General features: G+C 32.3%; 1 protein-coding gene across 1 annotated transcript in view; it reads right to left on the bottom strand.

Annotated features, from left to right (window-relative positions):
- LOC145248177 (uncharacterized) overlaps positions 1-21,253 on the bottom strand; it is a 75,425-nt gene that overhangs the window by 8,134 nt on the left and 46,038 nt on the right. Inside the window, exon 2 of the mRNA XM_080110024.1 lies at positions 6,693-6,771. Coding sequence (XP_079966150.1) covers positions 6,693-6,765 — 73 coding nt within the window. The 5' untranslated portion in view covers positions 6,766-6,771. The remainder of the gene's footprint in view (positions 1-6,692; positions 6,772-21,253) is intronic.

Below are 21,253 nucleotides of genomic sequence, written 5' to 3'. Positions count from 1 at the left end.
CTTGATGACATTCGCAACGTGAGTGATCTTAAAGATGACGATTGTAGTTTCAAGATTAATTCTAAATTTTATTTGAATATTATTCAATTGAAATTTTTTAATGATATATTTTTATAACATTCTTGTTTATCGTTATTATTATAGTAGTGTTCATTTGCAGGCAATGATGATGGCGGCTTTGAGGTATATATATTTTTTTATTCCGTGGAACACTTTTTACAAATTAAAACTAAATTAAAGTAAATAAAAATTTGGCACAAGGCCAAAAAACTAAATAAAATTAAATAAAAATTTGGCATAAGGCCACATAAAAATTTAAGAAAACGTATCTAAAAATTAAATTTAAAAATTACCGTGACTACTAATGAAAATGGCACTGTGTCCCCCTCTACAAACATGTTTTCTGATGGCTAAGTACAACTGTAGCTAATAATTAATAGGCGATTAATTAATCAGTAATTAATAATCATTAATTAAAAAGTAATTTACAGGAAATAATTAATATTCTACTCATTGGAATCAATAAATAGATAATTAATAGAAATTAATTAGTAGCTAATTAATAGAAATTAATAGGTAATAAGAATTAATTAATAGGTAATTAATAGAAATAAATTATTAAGTAATGAATAAGAACTAATTAGAATCAATTAATAAGAATTAATTATAAAGTAATTAATAAGAATTATCAAATAGTGAATTAATAAGAATTAATAATAGATAAATAATAGAAATTAATTATTTGGTAATTAATATAATTAATTTATAGATAATGAATAAAATTAAGTAATTAATAGGTAATTAATAAGAATTAAGTAATAAATAATTAATAAGAATTAAGTAATATATAATTAATAAGAATTAAGTAATATATAACTAATAAGAATTAATAATTAGGTAACTAATAAAAATTAATTAACAGGTGATTAATAAAATTCTATTAATAGGTGATTGCTTAGAGTTAATTAATGGGTAATAAATAAATATGAATTAATTAATAGGTAATCAATGGAAATTAGTTAATAGTTAATAATCTAGAATTAATTAATAAGTAATCATTAGGAATTAATTAATAGGTGATTAATTCATTAATATTATCATAATAATCACTGTTAAAACACACGATCTTGGGTAAAGTTCTGATATAAAAACTCTATAAGACACTCGGTTGGATCGTTTTAAGTCAAGATGGTGAGTAAGATATACTAGGTCGTGTCGACTGAAAGTTACCCAAATTAACTAGAATTATATTTGTGTATATTTAAAATATGTATGATTGGATTTAGTTTCGAATAGTTAGGTAGACGATTTCACATGTTCGAAAGGAATAAAAGATCAATAAACATGAATAGACGAGGTTGCGTATGCATATATGGTAACGGTATAATTGTATTCATAATAAAGAGTTATGCACTTCTACACCATTGGGACGAAATTTCCGAAATCGTAATACAAAATTTCAAATGAAAACAATGGTGTCCACGCATTCCTCGTATTTTTAAGATGATTATATCCAAAAATTACGAAAATCGATAAGGTAAAAAATTATTTATTAAAGAAAATAAAAAAAATAGAATTTGATGAAAATGATCGTAAGACACAGGAGAGTTCAAAAGGGAGGTAACTTTCCGTTTGGATTTAAACGAGATGGCGGCAATTTTTCACCTGGTAACACGATTAAAGTTGCTTTGTCTAATAATTCAGTAATATCCAGGTAATTTCGACTGCATAATTTGGAAGCTACCACTGTAACTTATTAGAATTAACAACAGCAAAAAAAAAAATCAGTTAAAACCATTGTCTTTTATCTGAAAACTCCATTTATCGACTACAAAATCTCGTTTCAATTCTGTAGAAGCGCCAAGATATAAATAAGTACGTTGCATATAAAAAATAAATAATAACTTTCGAAACAAAAAATAAAAATTCTGATATTATTGTGAAATTACTTAGTCTATATTTATTCTACACTTAATTAGACTTTTCTCTTAAACTTCAAGATAATACGCAGAACTTTATATACCGACACTAATGCGATGTACCGAAATAATCATGCGTAAAATATTAATCTAGCGTAAAAAAGGGCGATAAAAAGCGAATGTATATGAACGTGTGGATATATATATATATATATATATGTATATATATATATATATATATATATACATAGTTATATATATATATTTTATATATATATATTTATATATATATATTTATATATATATATTTGTATATATTGTTATATATATATTTATATATATATATTGTTATATATATATTTATATATATATATTTATATATATTTATATATATTTATATATATATATATTTATATATATATATATTTATATATATATAAAGTTATATATATATATATTTATATATATATATATTTATATATATATAAAGTTATATATATATATATATATATATATATATATATATATATATATATATATATATATATGCCAGGTTAAAATTATTCAAGAGTGATAACTAATAAATCTAATGGGGCAATTACGCGTGCTCAATAAAAGAGGAGAAAGATATAAATACTGCGAGGGCGTATCTGCCTATGTGCATACTTTAATATTAATTTTGTTCATGTAATTATCAAATATGGTGAACACAGTATTTATGTTAAACTTTAAACAGTAATAAACAGATTAAAATATATGCATATATATATATATATATATATATATATATATATATATATATATATATATATATATATATATATATATATATATATATTAGCAAAAGTACCCGTCGTTGACTGGGTTCAAAAAAAGCCTACAGAAAATGGACTCTGATTTATGAAAGTATGATAGATTACGAAAAGGAAGGGTTGTAAATTTGGGTTGAATTTGGGGGTATCAAAACCAAAGCAAAATATTATGAAAGTAAAAATAAAATAGATAGACCCCATAATTTATTATACCATACCTGTTCACACTGAAATACTTATCACAATATTCTGTGGATCTATATTAAAAAACCTTGTTAAACTTTGTGACAAATTTCCATTCTATGGAGGTCAGGTGCGAACGAACACCCCATAATTTTATTATACCATATTCTTCAAACATAGAATGGAAATAGGCACAAACTTTAATAAAGACTTTTCATATCTATCTGCGTAAGTATACTTTGATAATTATGTTTCAGTTTGAAGAAATATGGTATGATAAAATTATGGAGTGTTCGTTCGCGCCTGACCTCCATAGAATGGAAATATGTCAGAAAGTTTAACAAGGGTTTTAATATAGATCCACAGAATATTGTGATAAGTGTTTCAGTGTGAACAGGTATGGTATAATAAATTATATATATATATATATATATATATATATATATATATATATATATATATATTAGTGTTGGGACGATTAATATATATATATATATATGCATACATATATATATATATATATATATATATATATATATATATATATATATATATATATATATATATATATATATATATATATATCAAATCGGCAGTGATTGGATCCAGTGGCAAGGACAGGCTCAGGACTGACTGAGAAGAAACAATGCCGAGATAAGCGGAGAGCACATACAGCACCTGGAATTCCTAAATGATCACTCATTTTAATACTGACTAGGCTCAACGTTGCTGAACTTCAGTGGTCTTATAGTAATCAGTGTGTCAACGTAATTATGCCGTATTAAGGTTTTATTAGGGATTATGCAAGCTTTGCCTCACAATTACACGCGCAGGTACTCTTACAGGAGTGTCCATTGTCTCTTGAGACTGAACGGAGGCATCGCATGTACACAAGAAAAAAGTCATAGCTTTTTCGAGTTAACGATTTGAAGATTTTCTTTCTTTTCAAATTTTCGACGTCTGATTCTGTTTCTTTTTCTTCTTTTTTTTTCAATTACTTTTTAGTAATGTTATGTGGAATTCTGGTCTATTTTAAATTCGGATTTTCCTCGTGAGTTCGTGAACTCTCGTTCGCTAGTTGTTATGGCTGATGGCTAAAGAAAAATAAAACAGACGCGGATATTTGACTATTATATTTGTGGGAAAACGTATTACATTAATACTTTCTATCACACTTGTTTTGACTATATTTGAATTCATGTACGTCATTGTACGTCAACAGAGCCAAGTGTGACTTTGGGACTAGGTTCAATTCTCCTGACCAGCAGTAATTATCACTTCTTACATTGATGATTGCATAAGCATGAAACACTCACGTCTGTAGGTATAAAAATAATTGTTGATATTTATTTTAAAATATTATATATCGGGTCTCAATTTCGAATCTCGCTAGATTCAGCTACTGTGATGAGTCGTAGACAACGAAACACGGCTCAGTGGATAATTATATTTTAAAAACAATATATATACCGCTCCCTATGTGGGGGGACCAAATTGGTTAAAGGGAAAAATATTCCCAACTCGCATTTAGGTAAAAATGCACTTTCGTAAATAATTGAATTTATTCAAAACGTATCGCAAAAACAAATAACATCTAAGTAAATCTCGATATATTCAAACAGTCGTGCGAGATGGATGAGCGGTAACAGTTTAGGTTCCTTTCCGTGGGGTCCCGATTTCGAATCTCGCTAGATTCAGCCATTCTGATAAGTCGTAGACGACGAAACACGTGTAATTGGATAATTATATTTTAAAAACAATCTCTCTCTCTCTCTCTCTCTATATATATATATATATATATATATATATATATATATACACATATAAATTCCACAGCCAAACAACGTCGCAGCTCAAAAGAGCCATGACAGTCAACGAACCGGAAGTCCAAGACTCGAGTTTTTTGGACTTACGGTTCGTTGACTGTCATGGCTCTTGTGAGCTGCGACGTTGTTAGGCTGTGGAATTTATTATATACAATCTCTCACATTCTGAAAATCATATATACACATATATATATATATATATATATATATATATATATATAAAGAAACTTTGATAAAAAAATGTATATTTATTTATGTATATATATATATATATATATTTATATATATATATATATATATATATATATATATATATATATATATATAGTAATTTATAAAATATATATGGCGATTAAGCGACACTGAATATTCGGCGTTTCATCCACTCTAGGACTCCTCAGGCTTATGCGCCGAATATTCAGTGTAGCTTAATTGCCATATATATTTTATAAATTACTAACTAGCTCTACCTACGTATTGAGCACTTCTGAAGTAAATACTTAAAGTTTACGCATAAATCTATACTTTCGTATATTAATTTTATGTGAGAAAATTAAGTAGTTATATATATATATACATATATATATATATATATATATATATATATATATATATATATATAGAGAGAGAGAGAGAGAGAGAGAGAGAGATTGTTTTGAAAAAAGAAAAACCGAATGAATTTATGAAATGATCAATGTTTCGTCCTTATTGCAGAGGACATCTTCAGGATATTAAAAGATACGGGTAGGATTCTAACACTGTTTCCTTTTCATTTTCATATGGTCTATGATCGTTTTCTTTTTTTTTCTTTTCTTTTTTTGTATTTTTCCTTTTAATATCCTGAAGATGTCCTCTGCAATATGGACGAAAACGTTGATCATTTCATAAATTCATTCGGTTTTTCTTTTTTCAAAACAACATAACGTCAACCATCGCTGGTATTTTTATTTTATTTTTATTCACACACACACACACACACATATATATATATATATATATATATATATATATATATATATATATATATATATATATATATTTATATATATATATATGTGTGTGTGTGTGTGTGTGTGTGTGTGTCTGTGTGTGTGTCTGTGTCTGTGTCTGTGTGTGTATATATATGTATATATATGTATATATATGTATATATATGCATATATATATATGTATATATATGTATATATATGTATATATATATGTATATATATATGTATATATATATGAATATATATATATGAATATATATATATGCATATATATATATGTATATATATATGTATATATATATATGAATATATATATGAATATATATATATATGCATATATATATATGTATATATGTATATATATGTATATATATATGAATATATATATGCATATATATATGTATATATATGCATATATATATGTATATATATGTATATATATATGTATATATATATGCATATATATATGTATATATATATATATATATATGTATATATATATGCCAGATTTAAGTTATTCAAGAGTGATAACTAATAAATTTAATGAGGCAATTAAGAGTGCTCAATAAAAGAAAAGCAAGATATATTTTTATTAACATAAACAAATTTTCATGGTCGCGACACTGGACATGTTAATACTTCGGACAAATGGTCAGTTAAAAGTATTTCATTTGAGGACTTGTTTCTTTTATGGGAAGCAACCATTTATTAAATAGCCTGTTTTAACCGACCATTTGTTTGAAACATTAGCATGGTGAGTATCGCGACGATGAGGATTTGAATTCGTTGTTGCTGTGGATTTTAATTTTTGATGGCTCTGATATCGTCAACTCACATAGCATCTTAACGATGGCCATCCAAAATCGCATGCGCGCGCGTGTGTGTGTGTGTGTGTGTGTGTGTGTGTGTGTGTGTGTGCGTGTGTGTGCATGCGACAAAGCAAATATTGGAATGGATACTTACACCGCCTGGAAGTCCCGGTGTAGGCTTGGAGAAGAATTAACAAAATACTCAACAGTGTGATTATCTTCATCATTTAGGGCTGAAGAAAAGAAAAGAAGAAAAAACATACAAAATTCATGTGAAATTCCTAACATCAATGATAGACGACATAGAATTACGTCAACAAAACTGTTTTATTATTTGGATTTTTTTTTTTTTTTTACGTATATCAACTAATGTATTATTCGTGATAGGAAAAAAATTTTTTGACGGTCTCAATGGAAAATTTATTGTTAATTTATGATGAATACTCTAAGAGGATTGAAATTCTCCACGTATCACCCCTCCTACCTATAACCTTGTTTTTTCAAGACTACGGTGAATAGAGATATCTTGCCTTTATTAGCAAAACCAGAGGTCGTTGGTTGATAGTGCTAATTAGACGGAATGATTGTTAAGATGAAGTCTTTAAATGACAGAGCAGATCGATTAATTACCGACCTTTTCCACGCATTCATTTACACATACATGCACCAGAGGGCGCTCAGACATGATTATCTCCCTTTTCGCCACGCTAATGGGCTTTGAAATCGGAATTATAAAAGCTGACACACAAATAGATTTATTTGGTATTCATGCAGTATAAGAACCATGCTGTTGCCGGAATCGTCCAAGCGGTTTATGGAAAACATTGAAAGGTGTCATAATGCTGAGGGCTTTAACCCTAATACAAAAAAAAAAAAAATCATAAAGAAACATTTGTTTGTAATTATTAGTTTATTATTAAAAAAAAAAGATTAAATATTTATCTGAATTTGAAAAAAAAATTAAATATTTATCTGAATTTGAACCAAAAAAAAAAAACTCATAAAAAAACATAAAAATAATTTTTCAATTGTTTGCTATCAGTTGTTTCTTATTAAAAAGATAAACACTTACCTTACAATGAATTTTTTTTTTCTTGATTTGAATGACAATTTTCTTAAAGTTTCGTAAAAATTTTCCGATGATTATTCAAGAATAGTATTTCCAATTTTTATCAGAATTGTTTTCATTTCACAATTAATTTATTATTGAAATATGTTTTTATGGAAATCGCTCCAGACAAGGCATGAATCCGCTTGATGTAAAGATCTAAAATAAAAATACTACTTTACAACAAAAACTACACAAACTTGCCTATGTAAAGCGTTAGTTGGGATAGATTCTGACGCAGAAAACAGCAATATTCCCTCTTTGTCAGAAACATCGTTCATGGAATGTGAGGACTAAAGGATAAAAATAAGGGAAGCGAGAGATATACGGTTGCCGAAAGTAAAACACATTTTACTCTCCTTAAATTAACTTTGTACTGACAGAAATAATAGTTTTCTTTTAAAAAATTGCGTTTGAATTTAAAAAAAAAAATCACAAAACTTTCGTTCGGAACCTTCCAGCATTTTCTGTAAATCGTCTGGACGATTCCAACCAGAGCACGGTCCTTATGCTGCATAAGTATCGATTATATCTATTTTTTCTCTTTCTCGGCTGACGCATGTGCGTCTGATGCACACAAGATTCAAGGCAACGAATGAAAGGTTCACTTTTTCGCATATATATGCAAACGTATTAAAGATTATCGAGACTAAACATGTATTAAGAAGCAGCTTTGAATTAAATGTTCATTTTCTATTAGCTGAATTGACAAAAGAAAGCTTTTTTCTTTTTTTCTTTTTTTTTTTTTTTTTTGAAGCGGAACATTTAAATTGACGACTTTTTCATTTTCTTTAATTGCAGATTTGGCAACTATCGGTTATTTGGAGTTCACATTGGTTTGGCAACACACCATATATTTTCAACAGAGCGGAGCCACATGCCACACAGCATACGATACGATCAATTTAGTGAGAGAGAAAATTTGATGAACAAATAATTTCACGAAATGGACTTGCTAACTGGCCACCTCATTCATGCGATTTAACCCCATTAGATTATTTTCTTTGGAGATATTTAAAGTCTTATGACTGCACTGATAAACCAGACACAATAAACCACTTGGAAAACAACATTCGACGCATTATTGTCAAAATACAGCTTAATTTAATGCATGAAGTTGTGAAACTTGGACCTCTAGATTATTCCATATACGTGCAAGCTGCGGAGGTCACATGCCCGAAATTGCATTTAAATTATGTCATGAATTAATCTTTAGAATTTGCATAATAAAAATATTTTTCTGTTATTCATTTTAATTTAAAGTTCGCCGCCTCTAAAATAAAATCATTTTATACTATACTCTAGAATTGTAAAGCACAATAAATAATTAACATTACCTCTCTTGCATCTTTCTACATAAGCTTACAAACTCGGTAAATTTACGGTTTATGACCCAAGTGAAAAGAACCATCCCGGAACCATGTTTTAGATTGACCAATAAGAATTAAAGGGAGACTTTTGTGCCTCAATTAGAAGCAAATCTGTTTGGAGAGGGGAATTATATATTTTGCCGAGCTCATTGTTGGAATGATTATGATTTGTTATTTAGAATGCTAAAACAGCTGAAATATTAAGAAAACCCCCTTGAATGTGGAAACTAACACACAGGAGCAACAAGTGCGCGCCAGACAAACTGCTGCAAAGGTAAAACATGAAACACTACATGGAACCAAGAACACTGAAACTTCATATCTACAAGTTCTCTAACCCAACCCTACACCATTGCCACATCACTGCCCCCCCCCAAAAAAAAAGAGCGAGACCAAATAACCAAGTAGAGTCAAGGAGGAAGGAAAGATGAACTGACCAGACCTCAGCCGAATGTGCGAAGAGAACTGGGACCTTGGGAAGGCTTATTGTCACTCAAATCCCAGCAAAGACTAATAGCTGCTTGCCAATGAGAAATCAATGGCAAGCAACTGTTGAGATAATGCAAATTTATTTGCAAATATTATCGAAAGAGGTGGAGAGTACTGGAAATCTGGAGAGACTTGTTGTCACTCAGCCTCCAGGGAACATTAAAGGGAAAGATCTCTGAAGACCTGTGTGAAATATCCTTGTGAGCCAATAATAATAATAATAATAATAATAATAATAATAATAATAATAGCTCTTTTTTACTTAAAAATTCGGTTAACAAACAGTATGAGGGCCAAGTAGTCACAACTAGGTTAGAACGAGCATCTTATGAAGCCGTGAATGTTGATGCCAAAGAACACGTTGCAGTGTGTATTTCCATAAACAGTGCTTCTTTACCAGGCCTTCTTGCCTGTGGAACACATTGCTACCGAACTGCTTCCCTGCTGATTACAACTTTGTAGTCTTCAAAACCAAAGTGAATAGATTCCTATCAAGAACCGACCCCACAAATATTCAGACTTGGTCTTGACAATGATTCCATCTCATAAACCCTTATCCTCCAGTAGCATCTGGCCTTGATAATTAGTGACACTTTTTAGTAAAAAAAACAACTAAAAGGTTCTTAGTCTTGATATTTTTTAAACACATCTCGTCTTTTGAAAACGTGAAACTTAAATTTATTTATTGGTTAGTACATCCTGTATCTCATTGTAGCGAATCGTTATTTCATAAACAGATTCGCTGTATACGTTCAAAGAGAAATAACGCAACTGAAATTATTTATTAGTTTTAAAATAGATACTAGACCAAAAAAAAAACATTGATTCGCCCATGCAAACAAATGGCGGGATGTTCACCGCGTGCTTTGTCCCAAAGTCTACTAAATTCTACAGGGACCAATTTTTGTCTTTTCGCGCATGGCTACAGTAAGCAGGTTGGGAGTGTTGCAATTTCGATTATAAACACAGCACATGGGAAAAATCAAATCAGTTTTAATGAGAAACCAATCCTCCTAACTCCATAGTGAGATGTAAAAAATATTTACCAGGAAATATGCATATTGAGGATTCGCACTCATGGATTACCAAGGGATTTCTATTTATGCAAGGAGAGAAGAATGATTTTCTTTAAATCGTTCTCTTTTATCCAGACATGGATTTATACGTAGTCATCTACATCAAAACATTTCTATGCCTGTTCTAATAAAAATAAAATATAATGGATTTTAATTTCATATTGATCAGTATCAATCTTCCTAATTTCATAACAACTTTCCTAATTCTTTAATGGATTACCAGACAGAAGAGGGTTAATAAATACTCCACATAACTAATACAAAAAGCTACCGTGCTCAATACAACTATTTTTTTAATATATATAAATGCCGTCTTCGAGTTGATTGTTATTTGTTGGTGTTGTACTTGAGTGTTGCAATTTATTTTATTTAATTTTTAAAAAAATTAATTATAAAAGAGTTTATGATATTTGCATTGATATCTGAATGCCCCCGATGACTAGTGAGAAACATCTGTCCTCCTAACTCCATCGCGAGATGTAAAAATTATTTACCAGGAAATACGCATGCTGAGTTGATTCACGTCATTGGATGAATACCTTACCAAGGGATTTCTATTTACGCAAGGAACAATGAATGACTCTCTAAATCTTTAACGTATGAATTTATACGTAGTCGTCTTCATCATAATATTTCTAAGCCTTCTCTTAATAGAAACATAATGGATTTTAATTCCATACTGATGAACATCGAAGGAACATCAACCTTCCTAATTTGCTAACGGATTATCAGCCAAAAGAGAGTTAATACTCCACACAACTAATAAAACAAGCGAAGCAGGCATGGCCTCCCGTGAGAGCATAGCGAACGAGGCATTTGTCCTCCCTCATTTAGCCCCAAAAGTCCTCAGGGGACGTCAAATCCTGGTGAAAATCAACAAACGGTGCAGGTTTAGGTCTTAACATATTTAAATTTGAGTTTTGCACCATGCAAAAAAAAAAAAGAAATGACTAAGTCCATCATTTGCCCCCCCCCATCTAAACCCAAATGTCCCCAAGGCTTTAACATAATTAAATTTGAGTTCAGCACCATGCAAACTGCCAAATAGACAGACACAGAAAATTTTGGACAAATATGGTGAAATAGTCCCCAAAATATAGTGTTTTATTAGCCCTAAAACAGCCCCTGGGGCACACCTAAGCGTTATCGCAAAATATAGACAAACAAAATTATATAGAAATCAGTTGGTTACATTTTTTTCAGAAAGTTTCATAAAAATCGATAGCATCAATTTTTTTTTTAAATAAGCACACGTGTCAATTTTAGCCATTTTAATCCGAAAGGCACCTCTGGGGGGACAACAACCGGAGTTCTCCCAGGAAATCCGTTCTGTTACTTTTTACTCGTATCATGTTTAATATTTGGGCAAAATTTCAAAAATTCCGAGGCGTAGTTATTGAGAAAAGTGCGGACAGACGAACGGACGAACAGACAAGGGTGAATTTACAGGTCCACCATCCTTTTGTCGGGGGATCAAAAAATACTGTGTTAAAGAAAACTATTTTTTAATATATATGAACACCATGTTCGTGTTGATTGTTATTTGTTGCTGTTGTTCTTGCATTTTATTCTATTTTTTAAATTATGAAGAAGGCTTTGATATTTAAATGAATAGTCAAATGCCATCGATAATCATTCTCTTTATATCATCATGCACAGTAGAAAGCGAACTTGCGTTTGCATTTCGCAGTCTCGTAACTCTCGCTTTCTTTCCTATTTCCAACCATTAATCGTTCGAGATCTGAAAATCCTAGGACACACTTTCATCTCGACACAGGAAATCTGTAAAGGGTCCCCCCGGAAGAATTTTGTGGCCCTCTTCGCACAACTACCGAGATTATCAAGACTAAAAGTGAATTAAAAAAAAAAGCGGTAATAAATTAGATATTCATTTTCTTTTGTTAAAACTACGAGGCGCCTTCACGGTGTAACGGGACCGTGAATGCACTAAACAGGGACAATGAATTAGGCAGCTGACACTATTATAATATGGCAGGCTTGTGTTGCGGAGACATTTTTCCTGACCACTCCACTCATGCACTTTAAATTATCATCGTGTGCCACAGTAATGATTCCATTGACCTCTTATGCACTTTTTCTTTTTATCAAGATTTGCAGTAAAAAGGGCATTGCTAAGACTTTTTATTCATTGCGAACTATTATCCTCATATTTTTGTTGATTCACGACGTTTCGGCCAACTATTGCTCTGGCCTTCGTCAGGTGGTTAATCGCGACGGGATAGGAATGCTGAGTTTCCTAACTGTGTCCTAAGTAATTACTGTCTTCCATAGTTGTTGTCGTCTCACCACGTTTTGGCCAACTAATCCTCTGGCCGGCTTTGGGTAGGATTGAAACCGCTATCTTCAGACAATGCTCACCTGAAACCGTAGAGATTCAACGTCTCTATCCACTGCGCCATTACTATAGAAGGCAGTAATTGCTGAGGAGTTCCCATCCCGTCGCAATTACCACCCGATGGAGGCCAGAGGAATAGTTGGCTGAAACGTCGCGAAACAATAACTAATAGATGAGGATAATAGTTCGCAATAAATAAATTCAATAAATAATACTCACCTCAATAATGAATTCTAATTAGTTAAATAATATAAACAGAGATAGATTCGCAACGTCTGTGAGAAAAAGGTTCTAAGGAGGAGAAAAGGGAAATCGTCTACTAGATTCCGAAGTCGGTTTTGAACCATTGCCAAAGCAGGATAAATGCAAGATGGAAGGTTAGGGTGTCTGTATAAATGCGATACACAAAAGAGCTAGAGGGTATATTAGAGCAAGACAACGGTTGTGAGCATATGTATGAATACGAGAATGAAAGTGAGAGTGGATTAATGAAAAAATGGTTGGCTTTTGGGCCCATGGCACAGTGGATAGAGACGTTGGGTCACTACAGATCCACGTCAGCATTGTCTGAAGATAGCGGTTTCAATCCTACCCAAAACCGGCCAGAGGCTTAGTTGGTCAAAACGTGGTGAGATGACAACAACTATGGAAGGCAGTAATTGCTGAGGAGTTCCCATCCCGTTGCAATTACCACCTGATGAAGGCCAGAGGAATAGTTGGCCGAAACGTCGTGAAACAACAAAAATGTGAGGATAATAGTTCGCAATGAATAAAAAAAAAAGTGTGTGTGTGTGGTATACACAGGAGGCAAAAAGAAAGTCCGCACTTGTAATTTTCTCAAAAAAAAAAAAACTGCAAATTTAAGCTAAATTTACTGTTTAAACAAACCATACCTCATTTTATTAGCCTTTTATTCTTCTATAATTTTACCTGTTCATATTTGACTTTTAATTGAAATATTCTAGTGTTCACGTCAATGTTAAAAAATAACTTCAAATTGAAGAGGCAAAAAGAAAGTCCGCACAATGGACAATTGTTATTTAAATGTAACTTTAGGACATTAATGCAACACAAATATAACAAGAACACAATGGACTAGTTAATATTTAGTAGCATAGTCCTTCTGCAATTTGACCGCTTGCAATCTTTTGGGAATTCCTTGAATTAGACTGCAGCAATACTCCGGGGAAAGGGCATCCCACTTTTCTTTAATTTTTGTTCAAGTTCTTCCAAATTTGAAATTTTATCATTGCGTAGCTGTTGCTTGATGTAATGCCATACGTTTTCGATTGAGGTCTGGAGATTGTGCAGGCCAATCCAAACACGGAATATTATGCTCTTCCAGGAACCTCTTGACATTGCCAGCTGTGTAAATGGGAGCGTTATCCTGCATGAAGATGGGATTATCATCCAAATTCCGACCAAAGTAGAGTAGAAAATGTTTAGTCAACATATTAGTGTACTTGTTCGAATTAATTCGACCTTGCAAGCGAACTATAGGCCCTGGACCATTGGTACTAATAATGCCCCACACCAAAACTGAACCTCTGCCACCTTGCAGCGTTGAAACTAAGCACCTGAGATTAAATTCTTCGTCTTTTCTCCGACGGACGTACTGCCTACCCTATTGAACTTGCTTTCGTCGCTAAAAAGAACTTTTGACCAATATGAAGAGTCATGATCTTCATTGCATCTGACGAAGTTCAGACGGCACTTTCTGTTCTTTACAGAAATCATTGGCTTGCGTCTTGCAACATATCCTCGAAATTAAATTTCTTTAATCTGTTCTTGACAATAGAAAGATAGCACTTTTTAACAAGATTGCACTGTTATTGGCTTTGGGGAGCCGTTTCAAATATGTTTCTTAGGCTGTGGATCTTGATAGCATTGTCTTCCCTGTTAGAAGGAACTCTAGTACGACCAGATTTAGGGGCATCGTGAACACTGTCGGTGTTTTGGTGCTTTTGTACAGTCTTTCGTACCGTTTCCTCATCACATTTCAATCTGCGGCCGATTTCTCGATTGGATAAACCAGAAAGGTGGAGATTAATGAGCTCCTAACGATCACTAAGAGAAAGTCGTGGCACATGGACTAAATGTTACGTTTAATAACCTGGAACAACAACAATTACGATTAGAGATGCTTTGTTGCCTGTTGGTGGATATTTTAAACTGATTCAGGGCCGATTTATTTAAGTTGGTTTTAAGCGAATTTGTTACTGCGTACTTTCTTTTTGCCTCCTCAATTTGAAGTTGTTTTTTTTTAATTGACGCGAACACTAGAATATTTCAATTGAAAGTCAAATATGAACAGGTAAAATTATAGAGGAATAAAATGCGAATCAAATGAAGTATAGGTTGTTTACATTAAATTTAGCTTACATTTGAAAAAATTACAAATGCGGACTTTTTTTTGTTATTGTAGCCCTTTTGTTAAAAGTATTTATCTAAGTAATCTGGTTAATGTAGTGTCAGAATATATCTGGTTATTACGGATATCCTTATAGGAGTCTGTGACATATTTCCATTGTATGGATACTTAGCGGTGACAACCCCCCCCTCCATATCATTATACCATGTTTAGACAGAACAGATACTACGCTTGGATCCTAGTCAGAAGAGTGAGAAGGTATATTTTAGTTTCACATACGGCCCAAAAGCGACATCATTTTTTAAAGGTTTTTTTTTTTTACATTGTGTCTCTCTAGTGATCGGGAGATCCCATTTATTAAAAAGGGGGGTAGAAGGTGATGACATACTACGAAAATTAAATTAGTTATATAATAATAATTTAATGATTGTAGTATGATATCACCTTCTATTCTCCTTTTTTTTTTTTTAAATAAATACGATCTCCAGGTCGAATAATTTATAATCTGGCAACCATAAAACTCTTACGTACATGTATTAAAGATACTACGGTATTAGTATATATATGCTTATTTTGTGCGAGCCGCGTGACGTTGAAGCAGCAGCATCATCAGCTGCAGCCGCTAGAAGATGACGATGACTAAGTGATTAACGACACGGACTGACAACCTGGGTGTGCCACGTTCGAATCCAGCTTGTTCCACAGATACACTTGCATTTAGGAATATTAGTAACCTTCACGTGGTCCCTCCCATGAGAACCCAATATCATTCTAGAAAGCATTCTTTATAGAAAGATATCAGTAAAACGAATGCCAACAAAGTTCTAATGAATGATGCTCATCATCATCATCATCATCATCATCTACTACTACTACTACTACTACTACTACTACTACTACTACTATTACTACTACTACTGTTGGATATTGGCAGGTGGCCCCGGGAAGAAAAACATTCGATGGGTTTCACACACACACATATATTTCTATGTGAGGAATGAGGGACTTTCCCGTCTATATAATTGTCCATATCTACTTTTGTTATTGGTCCACGATATATATATATATATATATATATATATATATATATATATATATATATATATATATATATATATACACTGACGGCGAGTAAAACACAACACAGCTGATCTATAAGAAAACATATTGTTTTTATTTCACATCGACAATTAACTTTGGCTTATAAGTTATTACTGGCATTTTGATATCTCTGAAGGCGTGTGAGGTGGGTGTGGATATTGGCGGTGAAGAAATGTATCAGGCTTGCTCTCTCTCTCTCTCTCTCTCTCTCTCTCTCTATCTCTCTCTCTCTCTCTAAAAGACTGTCCCGTTTTCTCTTTGTGACGATTCATATAAACATTCTTTTTCTATTGGAATGTTTGATATTTCTTATTATCTCTTGTCTCAACTCCTTTGACTGACATCCTCTCAGATTTTTCTAGGTCAAATTTGATAATGATGGAAAGTCCCGCGTTCCTCACATGGAATCTATCTGCGCATGTGCAACCCATTGAATGTTTCTCTTCGTTGGGTCACCTGCCAAAATCCAACACAACAACGACAGCAATGTTAGTAAAGACTATGCATGGACATGTGTATGCATGTAAAAAATATACATTGGCCCTTTTTTTTCGACCGCCTCATAATTCTCTTTGCCCTTATGTTGTCCTTTGGTTCTCACATTCTATGAACGATGTTGCTGACAAAAGAGGAAGAATTTCTGTTTCATTCGCCGGAATCTATCCATATAACATTTATCAATGGCTGGTTGCTGACGTTGAAGTGTTTGCTTTTATATCAAGCTTCTTATATCAAGTGGCTTTATTCCTTGTCTGGAGCGATTTGCATTTTAAAAAGTACGTGTCTGTGTGGATGGAAGGGGAGTACAACTTATTTCTACTGCTTTTAAAAGTAGCAACACCTTTTTAGTTCGTAGTATTGCTTTTATTTTGTATCAGTTTTCAACAAGAAATTATAATGTTTTTCTTTTGCTTTTGTTTCTTCAATTGTAGCAGCTTGATCGCTTAATCATTCCCACGAACGCTAAAAAGCAAATAGCTCTAATTGCTACCCCTTTTCTTTCTCCGATTTGTTGAGACTCACTTACCTTATTTTGTCCTTTAATCCTCACATTCCATGAATGGTGTTTCTGGGCCAGTATTTATTCATATAACACTTACCGCTTGCTAGGTTCTTTTTTTTTGTTTTTAATTTTTATCTTGAAGTGTTTTATTTTTGCTTCTTACATCAAGTGACTTCATTCCCTGTCTGGAGCGATTTCTATTAAATTACATTAAATGCTATCTGGATCGGAATCAATCCATATAACACTTATCATTGGCTAGTTGTTGACTTTGAAGTGTAACACCTTACATCAAGCGGCTTCATGTCTTGTCTGGAGCGAGTTCTTTTTTTTTCTTACATATATGTCTGTGGGGTGGGGGTTGGCAAGACTTATTTATACTGCTGTTAGAAGTAGCAGCCTCCTTTTAGGTCGTAATGTTGATTTTAATTTCTTTCGTATCAGTTTTCAATAATAAATTATACAATTGTTTTCGCCTTCGTCCCTTCATCTGATTTTAAAGACCGTATTTGCTTCTACACACGTTATCCCAACGCGAATAACTTCACAATCCGGAAAATTGTAAATAATCAGGAGAATTTCCTCAACTGGAAAATAGAGACAACTATTTCGTAGGAGGTTATTTTCGATGCATGACTAATCAACGAAACCAGACTTTCTTATCAACATCGGCGCACAATTAAGTGTCATCTGAGCTACACCTGACCGCACCGATCTTTACAAAGCAAACGATAATGAGCGGTGAACAGATCGATAAAACCTGACCCATGACTACAGAACATTTGAAATGGATATGTATTATATTATATAGGAGTTTCGGGAATGATGCCTTTTCTCAACCACTTGCTCTGACGATGACGGGCATATCTTAAAACAAATGGTCGGTACTTATCACTACATTTAAATTTTTTGCAGTGTCGACAGGACAGAGCTTTCAATGAGGCAACCTGACACGTCCAAATCAGGACGGAATCACCGTCAATATAATACAGAACCTAAAATAGGCCGTGAGGACAGGACATCACTGAAGACCACCCTTGATACATCTAAAAATATTACGCAAATGGATATTATAACACCAAACTTACCACGTGACATGGAAGAGAATTTGGGAAAAAAATGTCCGTATAAATTTCTCTTGCTTTCAGAATCACATTTCTAATTTTTGCTGTGTTGGCATGATAGAGCTTTCAATGAGGCAACCTAAGATTTCCGGAGTCAGGAGGCCATTGCTGTCTGAGCCGATATAGCGCAAAAAACAAAAAAAAAAAAAAAAAAAAAAAAACGAAATAAGCCATGAGGACAATATATACACTGAAGACCATCGTTTATTTCATTTTACTTTTGTTGAAGTTCTCAAAAATCAAGGGGATCCTTTTCTGGGGTCGAAAACGTGATATCTGTATGAGATGCATGGATATTCGAATATCACATCGCGTTTCCCTTTTATCTCGCAAACGTTGAGTTAATAAATAAGTTATAAATATTAATTTTCCTCTCACTTATTGACCAGTTAACTACGTTATAGTATATCTTTCTTTTAGTCTCTTGGTCTTACTGGATTTCAGGACAAGAATTCATCGAGTACGGTGGAGTATCCAGCTTTGTGTTGTTACACTAGAAAATATCGATAAAAGGAAAGTGCATCAATCCTCGTATAAATTAAAGTATGGTAGTCACACCGATTGAATTTTATTTGCGTTTCGAATATATGCTATTTTGAATATTTAGTCAGCTTTTATTTGTAGTGCAAAAGTATCCTTATGCTAGGTTTTCCTGACAAATCCCTGTACAGATAGATCTTAGGCACTCCAGGTCACATAGTATTCGCAGCCCAAATAAGATCTTGATATGGTTAACCCACACTGGCGTTTACGAGGAATGGAGCCTTTATGCGTTTAAAAATGTTCACCCAGACACTAAATTATACAAACCTTATAATAGCTAGAGAAATTTAAATACTTTAATACGCCTTTCATTTAATTTGTAAAATACATGTTCTATGCAGTCCATCTACGGAAATGCTCACTCATAGAAAAGTCTTCAGGAGTAAACTTCGAGGGAAAATCTAGAGCGGACTCCGTATCAATATATAATAATTACACAAAATTTTATGTTTAATATTGTTTTCAATTTAAAAAGTTGCATGTGTAAATCAAGGGACATTAAAAATGGTTAATTACATAAATTATTATTTTTGAAAAGCAAATTTTGTGTTTAATATTATTCTCAATTTGAAAAAAAAAATGTTTGATGAGATTATTAAGGGTTATTGTCAGGATCAAATATAATAATGCAAGCCGATAAAGTTGAGCTTGTGTACTATATCATTGTTTTTAAATACATATTTTGTTTATAATATTGTTTTCACAAAATGTGCCTGTGGCAGAGGGCGCTAGTAGTCTATTCTATAGGCTAAGACGGGGTCAGCCTAAAACCCTGTACTAAACATGCTGCTCCTTTGGATCAGTCAGTGACGTCAATCGATGCCTCCGTTCAGTCTCGAAAGACAAAGGATACCCCTGTAGGGGCAGTTGCGGGTGTAATTGTGGGGCTAGGGTCGCGTAATCCCTAACCACACCTCTCCTGAATCGACACTGTTTGGGTCCAGTGGCAAGGAGAAGACCAGGACGACTGGAAACAATGCCGAGATAAGCGGAGAGCACATGCAGCACCTGAAAGTCCGAAATGGTCATCCATTTAGTACTGACCAGACTCAACATTGTTTAATTTCGGTAATCCAGCGGGAACCGGTGTGTCAACGTGATTAATAGCACATCCTATCTCTCCACGTCACTGTCGTCGAGAGATAGGATGTGCTAAGTTGACAGCAGCCTGCCCCCCCCCATATCACACTACCCACGCTAGTATCTAGGGCGGTGGTTCTCAATCGTTTTTCACCCATGCACCCCTTTTTCCCTTTTTTTGTTTCTTGGTCGACCTCATCATAGCTATTGGATATAAGTATGTTTTGCCTGTGAGCCCTCAGAAATATTACCTGGATCCCGGTTGCGAACCACTGATCTAAATGATGAATTATCCATGGTCGATCGTGATTGATAGAGACCTATTTTACCACGAATCATCAAATTCATCACAGAAATGACTTTCGATCAATTATGGCGGTAAGAATTTCTGGTTATAGTCAGTTAATATTTAATAGTTAGTATTTCCTAACTTCCGGTGTAGCGCTACCGGAAGCGATGACAAGGCAAATCAGTACCTTCACTTTTATTGTTCTTTAGTATTTCTATTGTGAAGCAATTTATTGAAATAAAATGCATGGAAAGAACATTATTGAAATTAATTACATTATTATCATTATTACATTATTATTATTATTATTATTATTATTATTATTATTATTATTATTATTATTATTATTATTATTATTATATAATTATTATTATTATTATTATTATTATTATTATATAATTATTATTATTATATAATTATTATTATTAAATAATTATTATAATTATATTATTTAAAAATTAACAAAAATATATGCATAAAAATAATACAATTAGTTTTTATTTGCACTTTTAACAACAAAATTAAAAAATAAGAGATGTATGTGTAAAAAATTATAAAAATAAAAGTTTTTTTTTTAATTTAAAATTAAAAGATTTTATTTGAATTTATATAATAAATATATGCTTATGAAAGTATAAAAATAGAATTATTGAAATCAAAATAACAAATAATAATAGAAAACCCACTGTTTGGAAAGCATTTGTCATGAAGAATTTAGAATTTACCGGTTGAAAGAACAGACGAGTGCAAAATTGATTTTAATAAAGATTTTCATTTATTTAAATAAAATGAAATTCTTTTTTCA

This window comes from Euprymna scolopes, chromosome 26 (assembly GCF_053919585.1).
Source record: "Euprymna scolopes isolate OS-2025 chromosome 26, ASM5391958v1, whole genome shotgun sequence".
In the NCBI taxonomy this organism is placed as follows: domain Eukaryota; kingdom Metazoa; phylum Mollusca; class Cephalopoda; order Sepiida; family Sepiolidae; genus Euprymna; species Euprymna scolopes.
This window is presented reverse-complemented; position numbering and strand designations above follow the sequence as displayed.